The sequence below is a fragment of the Pholcus phalangioides genome, unplaced genomic scaffold (assembly GCF_987345545.1).
Source record: "Pholcus phalangioides strain wild (caught in Gottingen) unplaced genomic scaffold, Ppha-v1.0 ptg000042l_1, whole genome shotgun sequence".
Lineage (NCBI taxonomy): Eukaryota > Metazoa > Arthropoda > Arachnida > Araneae > Pholcidae > Pholcus > Pholcus phalangioides.
In genome coordinates this window covers 21,256,722-21,277,081 of record NW_028301628.1, presented here as the reverse complement: position 1 = coordinate 21,277,081, position 20,360 = coordinate 21,256,722, and the positions used below count along the sequence as shown (strand labels likewise).

General features: G+C 40.0%; 1 protein-coding gene across 2 annotated transcripts in view; it reads left to right on the top strand.

Moving 5' to 3' along the window:
- Positions 1 to 20,360, top strand: part of LOC149064644 (protein Wnt-16-like) — an 89,266-nt gene that overhangs the window by 39,272 nt on the left and 29,634 nt on the right. For both annotated transcript variants that reach the window (XM_089255007.1, XM_089255008.1), the window contains exon 2: positions 986 to 1,236. In XM_089255007.1, coding sequence (XP_089111133.1) covers positions 986 to 1,236 — 251 coding nt within the window. The remainder of the gene's footprint in view (positions 1 to 985; positions 1,237 to 20,360) is intronic.

Here is a 20,360-nt window from a genome sequence, read left to right as displayed (position 1 = left end):
ACGTTATGAAATGCAAGTAAAGTTGTCAATAACAACAGTGATAATTGTCAAAGGTGAGTGAAGTTGTCGATTACCATTAAAAAAAATTGTCAGAGGCAAGTGCCACCTATCACTGAAGTAGCTCAAAAATCGTCTACCACGCAAAATGATGGGTACACTGACAGTCAAAATAAAAACGTCACGAAAAAAAATATGTTTCACCAATATATGAGATGAATGCATTTATTTGACTATAGTTAATTATAATATAGTCATAATCATCATTTTATAATTTATAATTCATGAAAATAATCTTAATTCTTGATTTCAAAAATTCAACTAAGCCTAGTTGAAAATAAGGGAAAAACAGGAACGTTTTTTTTCATAAAAACAGTTAAGACGGCCGAAATTACGTGAATATCCCGTAAAATACGGCTCATTTGACTACAGTTTATATATAAATTTCTTGCCCGCAAGTGTGGGGCAGAAATACCGGGCTGAATAGGTTGTACATCCCCTGCAGTAGCTGGAAGTTTAAATTTCGGAAGTGGGGGGTGGAGGGGATATGTACTATCTCCTCGTTCTTGTTGGTACTTGGTGCATGTGTTTCATTCTTAGCTGAAGACTAAAACAGGATTCAAGGATATTGTAGGCGCAACATAATTAAAAGCTGAAAGTTGTGAGTCGCCTCTTATACACGGGGCTCACGCCCATGTGCAGGAGGAGAGGTGCATTGCATTTTATATTCATTAATTATTGGCGCGGGGGATGGGGGGGGGGGTGGCTCCCTTACAAAATTTACTGGGATGGGGGGCTCAAATAGCTTCATTTCTCAGCGTAAATCTTGAAAGCATTGCTAAATTTTCGTCTTATGTCCTTAATAATGAACATTTTCAATGGTAGCCCACAGATGAACTGATCATTTTTTTATGTAATTTGAGAGTATTGACATTTGCAAAAACTTACTTTTTTTAATGTATAATGTTATGTTTTCCTTTACTTTTAGGTACCTGGGTATGGTGGGCGTATCAGTGCCGTCGACTGAAATGGCCAACGAGCAAGTGTCCCTCTGCTCAGCAGTTCCCGGGCTAGTCGTCCAACAGCAGCGCGTCTGTCAGGCCCATCCAGCCGTCATAAGGGCCGTAAGCAGCGGAGCCCGTAGGGGTATACAAGAATGCCAGGCTCAGTTTCGGCACGACAGGTGGAATTGCACAGTCGAGGGCGGTGACAGTGTCTTCGATCACACCTTGAGAAGAGGCAAGTCCCTTTACCACTATTTCATTCGTGGCAAAATATTCTTACTACTGAAGTATTCTTACCTGCAACTGCTTTATGAAATATCAATTCGATGGCTCAATCCATAGCACTCCTCGGTCATCTTCTTCGATGACCAAAGACTGCTACTGCTTAAACCTTTAAGTGACGTAGCATAAATCACTGAACCCCATCCCTTGTAAAATGACATCTTTTTCAATTAAGTAGTGTTTCTTTCGATTTTCAGCAGGTGTAATGCAAGAACCATTGGAAAGAGTGTTGCATTGAGAAATCCACTCTCCAAAACATCAGGACTTCTCAATGCTAAAGTAAGAGACCTGTAGGGAGGCGAGATATTTCGTCAATGCCCCCCCCCCCCCATTTAAAGGATTAGTTACCATATATGTACCTCGTACACGTTTCTGTGCGGAATTTATGACGAATCAGCACATGCAGGAACGTGGTGTGTGCGTGCGTGCGTGCGGCCCTAATGTATTTATGTTGTCAGTTATCCTTGTGTGTGTTTAGTGTTATACTGGTGCTGTCATCTGCCTTCCACGTTTTAAAGTGAAGATGGTAAATGCTTGAATTTTTTCATGTTATGTAAGTATCGTGTTGTGGGTCTGCCTGTTCTCTGCGGAGAGACTTTTTCAAATGGGGGAGACTTTATTGATAGGACCAAGCTGAAGCTGTGATAGTGAACATGAAAAAAAAAATGCTTTATTTCAGCTGCACACAGAACACCCTCCGTAAATTATCTAGATTCAGTGGAAAGAGAGTATGTTAAGGACTTTCGACAAGCAGGGCCGTCTTAACAGCATCATGGGGGGCCCCCGGCCAAAGTGATTTTTCTGAGGTCGTACTTGGCAAATTCTCGAAAAATTCACCTACTTCTCGTTTTTCTGAGGCCCTTGTGCCCGGGTGGGTCTAAGCGTTAAGACGGCATTATCGACAAGGGTCTTGCAGGTCTGCTTCCGGGTACATTAAATTTATTGAGTGATACAATCATATTAGGTGTGATCAAATGAGAAGGTGACGAGTGCTGCTAAAACAAAATGCACCGCACCTTTTCAAAAGCTAGATGCGGTGTTTTGCATAGTGCGATGTACAAATTACAGCTGAATCCCGTTTTTAACGAATACCGTTATAGCGAAAATTTAGTTTTAACGAACACTTTTCTAATCTCCCAGATAAGTTTACATAGGAATAATGCTAAAACCTGGAATTCCCTTATAACGAAATTTCGTTGTAACGAAGTGATATTTCTCCGGTCTCCTGGAGTTCGTTAAAACGGGATTCGACTGTATATCAGCCTCACATTTATGTCCGGATTTACGGACGAATTTTTTTGTCCCACCGGTGTCCGTAAAAGAGAGGTTTCACAGAATAATCAATTTACTATTACATATTTGGCTATTATTATATTTTTAATTATTCATAAACATGTATCATATTAGTATAAAACTATGTTGATTTTAAATTTTGGAAACATTACCAAGTAAAAATAAGGTGAAGTTATTTATTGTAACTTCAAGAATATATGAATTACTACTGAGAATTTTGCATCTCTATTGTAAATATTCTCCAAGTTAGAATATTCTCAAGCTAACAAAGATATTTTTATTATTATAATATCATATCATTGGCGTACGCAGGAGGGGGGGGGGCGAGATTGTAGTGTTAGTTTGCAGGAAAAAATGTAAACCGAGAAAAAAAATTGAAACCCCCATTCCCCTGAGAAAATTCTGCGCGTATGCCTATGTATTGTATTATTATAACATTCTTGAAGAAGTCTCTAGATTCAATGTTTTCTTCATGTCCCTGTATAACCGGGAAGTCCCTTTCTCTCGTCTATAATGAATTTTTCTTTATTTTAAACTGAGCACAACTCAGGTCTATCACCATCTATGGGCGATTTACTACCTAGTGAGCTGTGCCGGAAGTGTAACTGTGTGTGTGTGTATGTACTCAACAGTCTGAGTGCTTATGTATGTTGTGTTTGATTTTTCAGTGCTGCCATCTATATTTCAGAAGTGAAGTGAGTGGTGTGCGGTATTTAGTGGCATTTATGCACAGGGTTGGTAAGTTTTTGCCGCAGTGGAAAAAAAACCATGGTAAAAACCGCTCCGGCAAAAATAGTTTTTGCCACATTTTTGCCAGTAGCGAAAATTCATAGAATTAAAAAATTAGATTTATCTGTTTAAAATTTTACGAATAGATAATTGTAAGGAATTTGTTATAGATAATTGTAAGTCCTTACAATTATCTATAACAAATCTGAATGATGCATATTTTATTTGGATATGTTTTCATATTTTTTTTGGTTCCCGAATATTCATTTTTATACCATGCAATTTGATGTTTCACACGTTTTTTTAACTTTCTATGTTGAAAAGAGTATTTCGTAGCTGAAAAACTAAGCTTGGTATGTCTTGAGTAAAAAGAATAATTTTTACCAATTTTTGCCTGATTTTTCCACTTTTTTTTGCCACCGTCCCGGCAAAAACCCAACCCTGTTTATGTGCAACATATGGTACCACAAACACGCATATGGAAACATACAGGAGAACGTATTTGTTGTTTCGCGAATAAGTGCCGTATGTGTCGAAATTATAACCCTGTGCTTATAATCTCTGGGAATTCCCATCACTTTCCAACAACTTGACACACCATTACAACATTATGGTGGAACGTTGAAGGCGGAGGTTGCATCGCCGAACCGACGATAGAGAGAACCGACATCCTGTTTCCGTGGTACCACCCGTTCCTGGAATATAAATTCCTATAAACCTGCCCTCGCGATGGATATAAACATGCGTCAATCAACTCTTTAACATGCTCCCCCCTCCCTCCTCAATCCGAGTACAGTATCGATATTCATCCAGAGGCCGAACTCGTGAGTATGCTGCGCATCACGCGTGTGTGTGTGAGCAATAAAATAGATAAGCGAAGAGAGGGCAATAAAATTCCTAAAAATATATTCCACGGACGAGAAAAAGCGTCTATAAAACAAAAACAAAAAAAATTCCCGTGAACACGTGTGTGAAACACACACACACACACACACGGCGAACTTGTGTTTAACGCGATGGGGGGGGGGGGTGGTATACCGATATATCATACAACGCTCATGTGGTCCCATTTGAGAGGTTAAGTGAGACCCTATTGGGAGAAGATTGTGCAGTGTATTTCAAAAAACCCTTATTTTAAGTTTATCAGGAAAAAAAACACACACAGTATAGTTAACTAGGCTGATAATAGCTTGATGAAGCCTTCCCAAACTCTACTGTGTATTCGATAAAGCTTTTACGGTTTTTATTGTCTACTTGTCTTTTCCGGCAATAGAAGTGATAAAAGAGCCCGTTAAATTCTGAAGTAGCCCACAAGCCATATCGAAGGATAGATTTTCAAGGGGAAAGTGCCTCTAGTAAGTGAGCATTTTCTGAATTGAGTGGTGGGTGATATCGCCCATCGATTTATGACTCTGGCATCAAGAACAAAAGCTATTCGCCACATGATGATGATGATGTGGGACACTTTTCTTTTTTTATTGTCCTGGTACTTAAGTGCGCCTTCCAGTATTCCTAAGGAAAACCTATCACATGCAGTATTCGTTCTTAATGATATGAATCTCTCTACACAACAAGGGTGCTTCAGCCTTTAGAAGAGTGCTGGTCCACTTCAGTAGTTTGGGAACGTGTCGCGGGCCACTTTATTAAATGGTCTGGAACATCACATCTCAGGTCACTTATGTAATCTGTAAACGTGCGTCGGGTCGCTTGAGTGATTTGGAACTGTACCACGAGTCACTTGAGCGATCTGCAAATGCAACGAGGTACGCATGAATAATCTGTAAATGTGCCACAGGTCATTTAAGTGATCTGTAAATGTGCCACGGACAACTTGAATGATATGGGATTGTGCCGCAAGTCACTTAAATGATCTGTTGATGAGTCACGTTTCCGCTTGGGTTACGTGCCGCATATTACTTAATGGATCTATAAATGCACCGCGGGCCACTTATGTGCCCCGAGACTGTGCCGCATGTTACTCAAGTAATATGTAAATGTGCCACGGGTCACTTGAATGATGTTGAATCACTTAAGTGATCTATGAATGCACTGCGTGTCACTCTTGTGCTCTAGAACTGTGCGTTCACTGGCCACTTAAGACGAGTGTAACTGTACAGCGGGTCACTTAAGTGATCTGTTAATGTGCCGCTTTAGTTCATTTTTACAGAATTAGATTTGAGGTCACGGGGCCACATCAGGTGATGCCGAGGGCCACGTTTGGCCCGCGAGCCATGTGGTGAGCATATATGCTGTACAATCTCAGGAAAAAAAATACTGATGTCAGCAAAAATGAGAAATCTTGAGAATAACGTTCCATATTGAAGTAAATACGACAGTAACACTTTCAAGTGGTACTTTATCGTGTTTTACTTTAGGATGTGCCGCGAGAGATATCGGGATATTTCGCAACGGAGAGTCGTCAGTTACATCTTGATATTCAAAATTAAATTAAGTGCCCTGCAATAAAGTTCTGCTTTTGATACGGGAGAAGGGGAGGTTAATGTAAAAGAGAGAAAGTCCCGAGTGTTGCCACTCACACAAATCTCTCACGAAAAGATTTCTCTATTTACGAAGACGCTTCTCAAGAACATTTTTCTATAAGTGAAGAAAATGGAGAAGGATTTGTTGTGGTGGTACAGAGTACGACTAGATTTATCTTGAAGGCTGTGTGTGCACGACGCCGCTTTTCACGGCTCCGATAGGGGAACCATTCCGTCGGACGGTTTTACACCATGCATGCTGCTGAACACATGACCCGAGGGCTGGCTAAATGACGCCCGCGACCTGAAACAAACTTTTATTAAAATGAACTATATGACATACTTTTCCAGATCACTCAAGGGATGCATTCACAGATCACTTGAGTGACATGCGGCACGCTTTCCTATCACTCAAGAGACCGGCGACGCGACACATTTCCATATCACTCAAGTGGCTTTGCGGTACATTTATAGATCAACTGAGTGACCCGCAGCATATTTAAAGATCACTTGAGTGCACAGCGGCACATTTACAGGTCAGAGGCACCGCCATGAAGAAAACATTTGGGGGCTGAAAGTAGCTGGTTGTCCCGTATATATATATATATATGGGACTCAAGCACCTGCGCAGGAGAGTGAGGGTGTACGTGACGTTGTTTTTCCAGAAATTATTGGGGGGGGGGGAGGGTCAGCATCTCTTTTTAAAAAATTTATTGGAGGAGGGGCTCAAATGGTCTCCGCCCTGAGGTTACGGGGTGGTATACCGATATATCATACAACGCTCATGTGGTCCCATTTGAGAGGTTAAGTGAGACCCTATTGGTTACAGATCACTTACGTGACCTGTGACGCTGTTGTTCCAGATCACTGGAGTGGCGCGCGACACGTTTTCAAACCAAAGAAGTGGCCCGCACCCTTGGGTTATAGGTCTATATCTTCAAAAAAGATTCGAACCAGGGATTTCTTGTCTGTCACATCGGCACAGCTGGTTATCTTGATCAGATCTTCTTTTACGTGTTTGTTAGCTTAAAATACTCTGCAAAGTTGTTTACCTCTCAAGACGTTATACGTAATAATAATAATAATAATAAAAAGACTGATTTTTCTTAACAAGCTTCTCTCTTTGACTCTTCATCTGTCTGTTGAAGTGTGTTATCCAATATGGTGGCAATAGTTCCAGGGAGGTGTGATGTGTGAGGAGGAATCGTGCACTTAACAGTGTGTGTGTGTGTGTGTGCATGTGACGGCTCTCTTCAAAAAGCCCCGTTTGATGACGTTCGAGTGGAAATCGAGATCGTGTTTAAAGGACAAATACACACGCATAAAAAACGAAAGTTCCTCTCACTATAACAGCTGTTCAAACATCAACTTAACCCTTTTTTTTCTTTTTAAAACAAAAGGGCTTCATGTCACTCAAACACCCGGGCAGTCTCCTCTGAGGAGAAAAAGGCCCATTCTCTCAACCAGAGGCGGATTCATGGTTTTGCCGCCGCCCTTTATCCATTCTGTTCTACTTTTCTTTACCCGATTCCTCAAATTTGCCCGACTTATAGATCGTTTAATATATGCCCCCCCCCCCAAATATTCCCGTGTCTCTAAGTCACTCGTTTGGTAACTCACATACTTTTACACCCATTTCGTCCCTCGCTCATTAGGTCACTTTTTGTCACTCCCATGCTTACACATTCTCTGGGTCTCTCGCTGACCCGACCCGTCGTTCTCTAGTTCACAGTTTTGATCACTCACAGACTTGACTCCTTGCTCCATAGCTTCCAGTTTCGGTGACTTACGTGCTTTCCGATACTTTAGGTCACTCTTATGTTCGCTCCTAAGCTTACGAACTCTCTAGGTCATTCTTTTTGGTCATTCCCACCATGGCCTCCACAAGGGGGGGGGGGGGCCGACAGGTCTCTAGCCCTGGGGTCCAGGACATTTCTCATAATTTTTTGCTTTTTCACACAATAAATTAATTACAGAAAGGGCCCGTGAAAAGTCTGACCTGGGGCCCCGCAAAAGATCCCAGCGTAGAAGCCCCACTCTAGGATGTGGGGGCCATGATTCCCACACTCTATAAGTCAATCTGTTGGTCATTCACATACTTGTACACGCTATAGGTCAATCTTTTGGTCAATCTATTATTTACATGCTGCATACTCTCTAGATTATTCTTCCGGTCATTCACATGCTTATACACTTTTGTACCTTCAGACCAACCGTGGCTCCTCGCTCTGTCAACTACACTTTTGTACCAATAGATTTCACCTTGTACCGACAAGTTTTGACCATCGGCACCCAGGTTCATAGTGGAAGCTGCAAAAATAATTCACATGCTTTCACACTTTTTGGTCATTCACATGCTTTCACACTTTTTGGTCATTCACATACTTTCACACTTTTGGTCATTCACATGCTTTCCACTCTCTAGGTCCCTCTTCTGGTGGCTCATTCACATGCTTTCCGCTCTCTAGGTCCCTCTTCTGGTGGCTCATTCACATCCTTTCCACTCTCTAGGTCCCTCTTCTGGTATCTCATTCACATGCTTTCCACTCTCTAGGTCCCTCTTCTGGTACCTCATTCACTCGAATCCTCACTGTCTAGACGAAGGCGTATTTATGGTTGTGCGCAAAGGGGGGGGGGGTTAAGGGTTCTAACCCCCCCCCCCTCAAGCCGAGATTATAGTGTTATTTTGCAGGAAAAAACGTAACCCTCCCCCCATGAGAAAAAAAAAAATTGAAACCCCCTGAAAATTCTGCGTACGCCTACGGTTGAGCGCATCCTGCCCTATTTTTTTCTTGACCACTCATTCCTCAAATCCCCCCCCCCCCTTCCCTATGAAACTGCTCAATCTGTTCTCAATCCGTCTAATGGTTTCTGACGCAACCTCTGCCCTCTAGCGGTTATTTTCAATTAATTTTTTTTTCCCACGCCGTTTCCAGCTGCTAATTACCGTATTTTCACACCTAGATAAAGTGCGCTTCATTTAAATCGACTCGGTTGTATTGTATCTCTTCAGGTAATGGCGGTGGTGATGGATATGCTAAGCGAGTATCATTACACAGATCGGTATTCCGCTCAATATCCACCCATTTTTTCTCTCTCTCTCCCGTGAGTGCGTGAAAAGGTCAAGTTGGAGAAGTCTCCTTTTAATTATGCCCAGAATGCGACCTTGAAAGATATAATATCCTAACAGGATCTCTCGTTGATTTGTCTATGAGGAGGGGAGTGATGGCTATTACGGCTATGTATCCATGTGCGGAGGTAGGGAACGTAGATGAAGAAATGGTGACGAAGTCTTCGCTCGCTGTCAGCGTGATGATGGTGGATGATAAAGAGAAAGGTAGAAAAAAACATAAATATATGTATAAGAAAATCTGTTGCTGCTGACCTCCTTGGCCCTTCGATGAGATACCTGGCCTTCTGCCACCGGGCTTTTATGGAAGCCCCGCCCCGCGAGCGACTGTCAAAATCCATCAAGTTCTTATAGGGATTTTGCGGGAAAGAGAGAACATGCTGGCCATGTGAAACACGATTATTTTTATTCTCTCGCTTATGGTAGACAGGTACGAATCGGTTCGTGGCTCATAACCGACATGATAAAGGTTCAGATAGATGATAGGCTGATTCAACCGCATCTTTATTTCTCGGTGACGTTGGCAGTTGCTTCGTTTCCCCTCAAGATCCATCTTCATATTTCTTCGACTTATAATATTGTAAATCCCTTCACTTTCTTATATTTATTCTGAAATTGATGGCCGTTGTCGAGGGTCGAGAATGAATGGTGCAGAGATTCTATGAAATAATTGGACCTGAACCCAATCTCGACCAGGAAATATTAATCTTTCACAGTTTTCCGCCGTTAGAGAGAGAAATAGAAAAGGGACTTTTTCTTTGTTCTTAATGTCTAGGGTCTTTTTCATTCATCGGAACAAGGTCTTGGCTTTTCGTGATTTGGTTTGAAAGAAATTGAAGCAGAAATTTTGTTCTGATTTCTCGAAGAAAATTTCAAAATTGTGACGAACAACTTTGGTTTTCATTTCTCGATGAAATTCGAGTTTTTCACCATTTTTCACTTTCATTTCAGCAAAAGTGAATATATATATATATATAGTCAAACACCTCGTTAATGAGTCACTCTTGGGAGAGCAAAAATATGACTTAGTAAGCGCAGAGACTCGTTAAACGGAGTAAGCCCTAGCTGTGCCAATTCCTGCCTGAGGACAATTGGGACTTCCAAAAAGTGACCCGGTAAGCGGAGTGACGTATTAACCGGGTGACGCACTAACGAGGTTTGACTGTATATATATATATATATATATATATATATATATATATATATATATATATATATTTATTTATTTATTTTTTTTTTTTTTTTTTTTTTTTGTGAATATAAAGAGATTTTTAACATCTAACTGTTGTGAAGATGAATTTTTGGAAAGAGAGAAAATTCACCTGCCTTTGAGGGGGAATCGAACCCACATCCTTTCACTCTCCGGGTGAACGCACTAGACTACAAAGGCAAGGAAGCCCCATCTTTCTTTGGATCTTGTGTGCACTGAAAGGGACCATACATGGACGGCCGGACCTGACTCAGGTCAACCTCATAACTGCTGACGCTGCTACCAGATGGCGACTTATGGAAGGATGACGTCACTCTCCGCTTATCCATAGGAAGGTTTTTAACAAGTGGCTGTTATTGATTCCCCGCAAAAAGGCAGTTCAATTTTCTCTCTTTCCAAAAATTCATCTTCGCAACAACCAGTTGTTAAAAACCTTTGTATGGATAAGTGGAAAGTGACGTCATCCTTTCATAAGTCGCCATCTGGTGACAGCGTCAGCAGTTGTGAGCCCTTCAAGTGCAGGGCCTTCTTAAGAGTATCATGGGGCCCCGGGCCAAGCGATTTTTCTGAGGCCCTACTTAGTAAGTTCTAGAAAATTTCAACCAGATCTCTCTTTTTTTGTTGGGAGGTTTTTTGTTGCCCTACCAGGCCGTGCCTGGGTGGGTCCATGCGTTAAGGCGGCACTGTTTCAGTGCAAACGAGCTCCAAGGAAAGATTGAGAGATTCGTTGCCTTTGTAGTCTAGTTGTCTACTCTAGAGCGTTGGTTCAATTTACCGCAAAGGCAGTTGAATTTTCTCTGTTTCCATAAGTTCATCTTCGCAACAGCCAGTTGTTAAAAACCTTCGTATGGATAAGCGGAGAGTGACGTCATCCTTTCATTTAATAAAAAGAGAGCCTTTGCAAACAATTATCAGAAATACTTTCTGTTGCCCGTTGTTTTTGTTTACAATGTTCATTTATCGGAAACACCATTTCGTTGACAGTTTTTTTTTTGTTTACAATGTTTCGTTATTAGAAACTCGTTTGTGGCGGAGCGTTGTTTTCTTCACGTGTGCATTATCGTAAACATCTTTGTGTTGATTGTTTCTCGTTTACATGGTCGTTATTGGAAACGCCCTTTTTTGTGACAGTTTTTTTTGTTTACAATGTTCGTTATTGGAAACATGCTTGGGGTGAGCGTTTTTTGTTTGTATTGTTCGGTATCGGACCCTTGTTGAGTGGTTTATTTTTACAATGTTAGTTATCGGAAAAACGTTTGGGGTGAGTGTTATTTTTGTTTGTAATGTTTGGTATCAGAAACATGCTTGGGGTGAGCGTTGGTTTTTTTAATGTTCGTTATCGGAAACACGTTTGTAGTGAGTGTTGTTTTTTGTTTGCAATATATTTTGTTGCAATGTTTTCGTTATGAAAACATCCTTTTGTATGTTGAGCGTTGTTTTTGTTTACAACGTTCGTTTTCAGAATCACCCTTGTGTTTAGCTTTGGTTTTTTTTGTTTACATTGCTCGTTATCGGAAATAGCTTTCTGTTGAATGTTATTTTTGTTTAAAATATTGTTAGCAAAAAAGAAATGCTGAACTTATTGTTTGCACTGTTGGTTAACGGAAGTATCATTCGGCTGGATGAGCGTTCGCACTCGCAAATAGGTAAGAATAATGTAGTTCGGACACATTCAATAAGACGCCCACGTACTCAAGCGACTCCAAATATGGTGCTAGATATGCCCATGTAGGCTCAATATGAGGCCAATGCGGAGTTGTTTTTTTTTGTCCGTTAGCCGCCAGTGTGGATTTATTCAGTTCCGTCAGTTCCTAAATTCAGATTGACGATTGCTGACGACGTTTCATGATGATTTTATCAGTTTATCTTTTTTTTGAATTCGTAAGATGCAACTATGTTTTCCTTTGGTATGAAATAAATTTCCTGATACACCCATCCTTCGTGAACTCTTCGATATCTCTCTGAGATGTGAAGCGGGGTGTGTCTGATCTCTCAATAGTCCCATTCACATGGGGAATAGAAAAAGCGGGTTTTAAACCCGCTTCAAGAATTTTCACCAATGATTGCTCTCCATTCCTTTTCTTACGAAGGAAAAAAGTCACCAAGCGGGTGCTAGAACTCCCAATGCTACCGCAATATTTGCACATGTGAATGGGGCTTATATGTGAGCTTTGCTTACAATGCTGTTGACGAAAGTATCGCTGGACTATGTGAGCATTGTTTACAATGTTGTAGTCGAAAACGGTGTGCTGAACGTTATTTGCACTGTCAAGTTACCGAAAGCATCGTTACGGAGAGGGAACGGTGTTTCGATGTTACCGAAAGAATCTTTTACGAGGAGAAAATTAATTTTTTGGTGCTGTTACTGAAATTATCGCTGTGTGTAGAGTGTTGTTTATAACGGCGTGTGAAGCATTGTACGTTATCGCATGTATTGTTGCAGGAAAGTTTGAAGCATTGTCATCTTAAACGCTGTTCGCAAATTTGTTATTATCGAAAGCCCCAAAGCAGAATGTGCCAAAATGTGCGACGTACGTTGCAGAACAATCTGGAAGAATTTTAAGAATAGTGTAGAAAACGCTATTATGTATATGCAAATTTTTACCGCAGAACATTTTCAGTCAGCTGAGAGCTCGTTGCAGAACATCGCAAAACATTCTGCTTTGGGGATCGAAAGTATCGTTGTGTTAACAGAGTTTTCAGAACGCTCTCTAATAACTTGGACAGTGTTGTTCATGATGTTGCATTCTTGAAAGCATCGTATTAGGAAGCGTTATATATTATTCGAAACATCGGTGCGTTGAGTGTTGTTTATAAAGTTGTAGTGCCGTTACGGAAGTATTTGTTTATAATGTTATTATCGAAAATATTCTGACAGAAAGCGCAGTTCCTAACACTCTTATCAAAGCCATTGTTTTGTTTCGACTTTTTTTTTTTCAACACCACTTTCTGTTCCTTATCTTTCACTATTATTATCGAGATGGTGTTTATAATAAGAGTGATTAAAAGGCTCAAATATATGACCTGAGACTTTTGCTGATCCAAAGATAGATCACAGCCTTAACCAGCATTCCATTCAGAAAAGAATTTCTTCTAAAAAAATGACAAAGTAAGCATGACAAAGCCTTTCGGAATTTAAGGTCAATCCCCGATGTATCATCCTTGCCATAGGAGGGGTCACGTAAAAAGTCTTTTCGCCCACTATCTCGTATCAGTATAAAGTCCGGATTATGCTCGTATTCTTCATTGTGTGAACGCAGCTCGTGACATTTCTCTCTCTCTCTCTCTCTTCGAAGCTGTCCTGACAATTTATTCAAGTTGAATAATGAGACATGATCATTCTTTCTGATTCGCTACGGCCGGGGGAAAAAGCCAAGCCTGAAACGGACGAGGATTAAATCACTATGGGCGTAGAGATTGGGAAAACCCAGTTTACAGTAGAGAAATTCCATAATTATCCAACACTGAATACAAATTTTTTTTTTACTTGTCAAACTGTGACAAGACATAGTGGGTGTAAACCGAAACATGGTACTGTACGCGCGCATGTACCGGGAAATATCCGACCATTCTTTCCTTCCTTCTCCCTTGTGGATGACGTATGCCACCCAGTTTGAGCTCTTCCATTTTGGGCCAATTGGTCACACTTCACTTCTTTTTTTGATCTCCTAGTTATTTTTCTTTTGGTTCCTCTGTGGGTGGTATTTGGACCATGGCACCATAAAAAAAACTCCTCCCCCCCCATTTTCTCATGTTCTGCAATGTTTCTTTTGTGTTGTTCCCCCCCCCCCTTTTTTTTATTCTTCCGTAGCTTTAGAAATTTGGTGTAGGTACATGTTCAGATTAGTTAAATTTTAGGGGAGTGGGGGAATAAGATCATTTCCATGATACGAATGTCTTTTAATGTCATTGCTGTATGAGAAATAGTCCTTTATACGTACGTGTTTCAAGAATATTACAGTACAGTAAGTGATTTTATGGCTGTTTAGTGATATATTGAGTAAGCTCTATTCTGTGGAGATTTTCTCATGTTTGTCATGTTGGCGAAAAAAAAAATACTGATCGTAAACGTTAATATCATTCGTAATGCAAAAAAGGATAAATGTTTCAGGCAACATTGGTTTTGAAATATCGATAAAACTTGATGTCTGTTGGACCCAAGATCCTCACATCTTGAAGAGGGCTTCTAGGCTGGAATCTTTTGTTGGTCACCATGCCAAGATTTTTCACGGACCCCTTTCGAATAAATAAATCTATCGCGTGAAAAATAATGAGGGCAATCCCTCCCTGTGTGGAAATGAATCATGTTTTGTGTGTGCGTGTGCTCTGGGGGGAGTATTTCCGGACCATTCTCCAATGATTTCACACAAACTTTTAGCAGCTGTTGTTTCACATTTTTGGTGACAATGACTTTCGATAAAGCCTCTTACTGACAATGATTTTCCGGCAATGTTCATTTCATCATTTTTGTCGCACCACGGTCATTTCCTGCATACGAGGGCTAATTAGACAGAGACCTACAATTCATTGACGATTCCGAACGGCAGCGTTCGGCATTTTGCCCTATTAAATGGTCGCCTGGCAGTCGAGTGGTTAGGGAACTAGCTTCTCACTGTGCAGGTCTGGGTTCGAATCCCGGTTCGGGCATGGATGTTTACTAACACTAACAAATTCCCTGGACGGATCATGCTGATCCCTTGGGAATACGTGTGGATCACGTTGTTATTTTTTATTAATTAAAAAAAAAAATTCACGTGAGGTTAATGCGTGACTCTTGGTGTGGGACTCCGTGCGGCAGCAATCGTTTTCTGTGGTCATGTTGTTGCCGTTGCTGTTGGAACCCCGTGTCAGGAAAGTTTTTGTCAAGGGTGGATCGGGTATCGAACTCGCGGCACCTCTAAAAATGTTCTCAACACCAACAACTCTCGATAACTCTCAAATATCCTTTGGTACTTTAGGCGAGTATCTTATCGACCTGGGCTACCGCGCCCTCCGGCAGTGTTTCGGGTAACAATGATTTTCGATTGAAGTGTTGGCAGCAGTGACTGTCCAACAGTGATTTTTGTTTAATCTTAGCACACACACAGGACTGATTTTCATACATTTTTAGAGTAATTTTAACAGCTATAACTTTCGATTGCTCATAGTCATGGCCAAAAAACTTGGCGGATGGGGGGGAGGGGGGAGTGCAGAAATAGAAAGTTGCCCCAATCTTTAGGGAGCGACACATTTTAGAGGGAAAACAAAACAATCCCGTCGTGAAGTCATCCACTTTTACATTGAGGGGTGGTGTCAAAATTATGTTTGCTCCTCCCTGAATCCTAGTTAAGACCCTTCTCTGTTTATTTGCAATGATTTTCTACAATATTTCTGATTATCTTATATGAAAGTGATTTTCCAAGAGTAATTTTCAATCAATGGAAATCCAAAAATTTTCATGACAAGATTAATTTTTAAACAATGCTTTTCACAACAGCAGTTTTCCAACAATGTTCTTCACAACAACAGTTTTCCAACAATGTTCTTAACAACAGCAGTTTTCCTTCAATGATCTTCACAACAGCAGTTTTCCAACAATGTTCTTCACAACAGCAGTCATTAGACGTGTTTCTAATGTCCTTCCCAGCCCCTATTTTCAAATAATAATAATAATAATCGTAGCATTTATATTTTGAACCCGTCATATTCGCTCGTACATTGATGTCTTAAATTGAGAGCCTCCATTTTCTTAACCAGGCCAAAAGACGGGATTTTTTGTGAGTCCTCCCCCCCCCCCCTGCTTGTTAAACTCTTATTTTCAAGCGGGGGGGGGGGGGGTTCTGGTAGATGCACTGTTTAAACAGTAAAAAAAAAAATGAGGGAACCATATCAGCCTATCCATTAGTGAGGCCGTGATTAAATCAAGCTCGCTAATTAGTATCTTTGGCACGCCTCATGCCAAAATAACAGAGAAGACAGGAAGACAGCATCTGTGAATTTCAATCTTCATCCGCCGGCACACCAATTAGAAATCATTAGCACGTACCATTTGTTTCAAATTTCACATCGATGACATAAAGTCAAGGTTTCTTTTAAGAATAGTGAAGGAGTACAGCTGGACAATAAGCTATGAAGATAATCCCTCAGCCGGCGGCGGGAAAACAATTAAAAATTTTGATAGACCAATCCAAGAGAAATCTTGTATTGTTTGTTAGACTCACGAAAGCAAAATAAACGGCAAAGTTGGATTGGCCTTTGCTTTCTATCAACAAGGGATTGTAATTTACCATAATCAATTTCGAATTTGTGATGACTGCTCGGTTTTACAAGCGGAACTCCTTCGCCTTAATCTTTGCTCTGAAAAGAAATTATTGATTTTCTTGGCTCTAATTATGTTATTTGCAGTGATTCTCTCTTTTTTTTCTTGCCCTTTAAGACATAACCAGCAGTGAAAAATTAATTGTCGACGTACAGTGCCTTTTTAAAAAGCTGTTTGAATAACAATATAGTAATAGATTTTTCATTTGTGAGAAGTCACTGCGGCACCATCGGAAACGGGACAGTTGATGAACTGGCTAAATCCTCCACTACTCTCCGGAATATCACTAAAGTGTGTAAACCACCATATTCGTTCCGGAAACGCCTCTACTGAGGGTAAATCGAGAAAAGTTGGAACACCGAATATTTAAAATCCAATACTGCGAAATGGACTAAATGTTTTATTCCAACCGTCCAATATCGATTGAAACGACCTTACTTTTCTTCTGATTTCTATCTCACGCAACTTTTAACTGGACACGGCCACTTCAAATCCTACCTTAAGATATTCAACCTGGCAGAGAGCGACTTATGCAGTTGTGGAAAGGGAAAAGAGAATCCCGAACATCTGATCTTTGAGTGTTCAAATGTGAGAATTCAGAGAACTGAATCGCACGCGATCTGCGAGAGCTGTCAATCCAATGGCCACCAACCATCAAAATTGGTGTACTCAAAACAAGACTGTGCCTTTCGTAGATTTGTACACACTATGAAGGACTAAGGCTTCTGTTCTCGTTCTTTCGCACTGTTTCTATCATATATATTATTGCGTTTTCTTCTTTTTAAGTATTTATATTCCATTTTTTCCTAAGTAGTCATATGTACCTACAACTTTTTTTTTACACCTTCCACTATTTTTCTTTCCTTTCTCTTTTTATTATTTTTTCAGTCGTTTTGTTAAAAAAATAATTATTGTTTTTTCCTTATTATTATTTCCATTACTTTATATTATTATTATTTTATATTATTATTATTTTACATTATTATTATTTTAGTATTATTATATTTTTTCTTTAAAACTATCATATTTTTCTTGTATAAAGTATGTATTATAATTTCTCTTTTGTATATTTTCCACGGCAAATGTTTATATGCGAATGCTGATTGTTCCATTACATATGGCCCTATATTATACTGTGTGATGCATAGGGAGATGTTTTTGTGACGGAAATTAAAAAAAAATGTTTTTCAAGGAGAATAAATGCATGATAACATCCCAAATGAAAAAAATTATTAAATGTTTCTCAAGGAATAAAAAAATGATACCATGGGAAAAATTATCGATGTTTTTCAAGAAAAATAGACGCATGATAACACCTTAACTGAAATTTTTTTTTATCAAATTATAACTCAAGGAATAGACGCATAATAACATCTCGAATGAAAAAAGTTATCGGATTTTCCTCACTGAATAGACGCATGATAACATTTCAAACAGAAAAAATTTGCCAAACGTAAAAATCTAAAATCTAAAACGCAAAAACATATCAAATGAGCATCCCGTGAAACGAACCGGATGATAGCTGTAAAAACTTCTCAGATCTTAGAAGATGAGGCACCATCTCCACAGGTGGCACATTATTAAGCTCCTAGTCATTCCTCTCCTCATGTTATATAGGGCGGAGAAGAGCATCAAGTTCTTTGGGATCTCACTCAGAAAACATCTAGTTCAACAAGTTGTTTCTATTGTGCGTGTGGGTTGATCCGGGGCATTTACTTCGCTTGAAGTACCTCGGATCAATGGGAACAATAAAATCCCCTGAGGATCAGGGGGAGGGAATAATCCTTCTGAACAACAACCACTTTTCTTCCATACTCTTCCCCCACCAACTTTTTTTTTACTTCTCCATGCTTCTTTTCAGGGATTCCTACAACAGCCAAATGAACATTGGATCGTGTCGGACATGTTCATTAGTTCCCTTGGACACATGGACAAGTCCTCGATGTCTCGCAGAGCTTCAAGAGTTTTCAGCCGTTGCCTCGTGTCCACAACTTCTGTATTGAAGATGAAATACAGTAAAATGTTTCCAAGAAAACCACCCAAGTTCTTCAATATATCCTTTTGTTCGGATAGGTTCGCCCTACTATTCAGGTGTGGGGGAAAAAATTGTGGACTACAAAAAATTCGGCCATATAGAGAGAGGGGGGTCCGACGGAGTTTTCGCTGTATATGTCTCAAAGAAGAATACCAGTTATTATCAATCAAAAAAAAAAAAAATTAGGCTATTAGAGTTCACAATTGGTAAGATGTTTTGTTACCAAAGACCGCACAGGGCTGGTCAGCTGAAGTTGCTTTGCTGATTTTTCCTCAAAATCAAAGCGTAAAAGCTAGCTTTCTTCGCCGTAAAAAAAAACCTCATAACAGCGAATGATTTTCCTCCATGGGTCTATGGCCTGTGATGAATCAAAAACTTCATTTTTTTTGCACTTAGAATTTACTGTAGAAATAAGTGCTAAAGGTATATAATTGTTTCATTGCTCTAAGCTCTAACCTAGTGACTCTCAAACTGTGCAGCCGTTGCTCGTCAAAAAGTCCTGCCTGGCTTAGTGATTGGACTACATCATGCCCCTCTCCGCAAGGGTGAGGCTGACAAGAATCCAGCCTCGGATATTGCCGCTATGGTGGTCGAGTGGTCAGAATGTGCGAGACCATTGGCTACATGGTGTGGGTCCCACAACCATGTCCCGCAACTCATATATTTTGACGCACCGGCTATTCAATGCTGATTCAAAAAGTAGCTGGGAGCACCTTCTAGCACATGCCTCTTAAGTGCTAGCGCAGGCCTGTCATTTGGTGGGGGGGGGGGGGGAAAGAAGGGAATTTCCCCTCCCTAGCTTTTACAAAAATTTTAAAAGTAAACAAGGCGAAATAATATACAGGGTGGTAACTATCGACCGCCCAATAATTACACACGTGATTCCTTGTGAAAAGCTAATACATAAAAGTTGCCACTTCATCAAAATGAACTAAAATATTCAATATCCCGATAAAAGCCAAGTTCGGTCTTTTTTTTTCACGATTGGCGCTTTTTCTCTCAATATAATGTGGTATTATAACCTCGTTATTACGTGTACTGACGTGATAGCTTTGTCCACTATATTAGTAGATTTATTACCAGATTTTTAAAGTGCTAGCCAAATGAGATCTATTTGAAATTTTTTTATCAAATCAACACTTATGGCCAAAATGTGGCAATTTGCTCTCCGTCAATGTTTAGTGAAAATTTTGGAGGGGAGGTGCATACAATGCATAGTGTTTACTGCGCGATCGTTTTCCCTATCCTGTCTTTCGAATTAGATCACATGTTGGCCAATGAAACACAGCAAGGTTCTTTTTGAGTTATTTTAAAATTTCTTCGAAACTGTTACACGTAAAAAGTTTCAACGTAGTAACTTGGCGAAGGTGACTGGTGGGAACAGTAAAATAATAACAATGATTCAGTCAGCAATTCGTTTAATCAAAGTAGTTATTTTATTAATTGGCGCATTCAATATAATTAGGGGTTTCGAATTTTTTCTATTGGTTATTCATCTTAGTCACGCGTTTTCATGCCAAGTTCTACAAGTTGCAACGAAGATTTTTCATTTCTTTGTGAATGCAGTTGATTTTTATCGCGCTGAAATGTTAATAAATTTACTTTTGATAGCACTTCAAAATTTATTGCAGCCTGTATGATTCGCATGGATGTTGGTAATTTTTTCAGATGAAGCTTTAATTTTGGGGCATATTTATAAGGAGGTGGTTACCCCGGTCCCCTCTTAACATGACGTCACCGCCCTAGGCATTACTAATTTTGCCGCCCCTTTGAGATGCTCTTATATATTTCGTGTCTTAATTTTTTTCCGAAATATCATGCCCCCCCCCCCCTCAATTTTCGAAATGAAAGCCATCTTTTTACTGTTTTGTTGTCTAAATGTGGTTTTGAGTATTGTTTCAT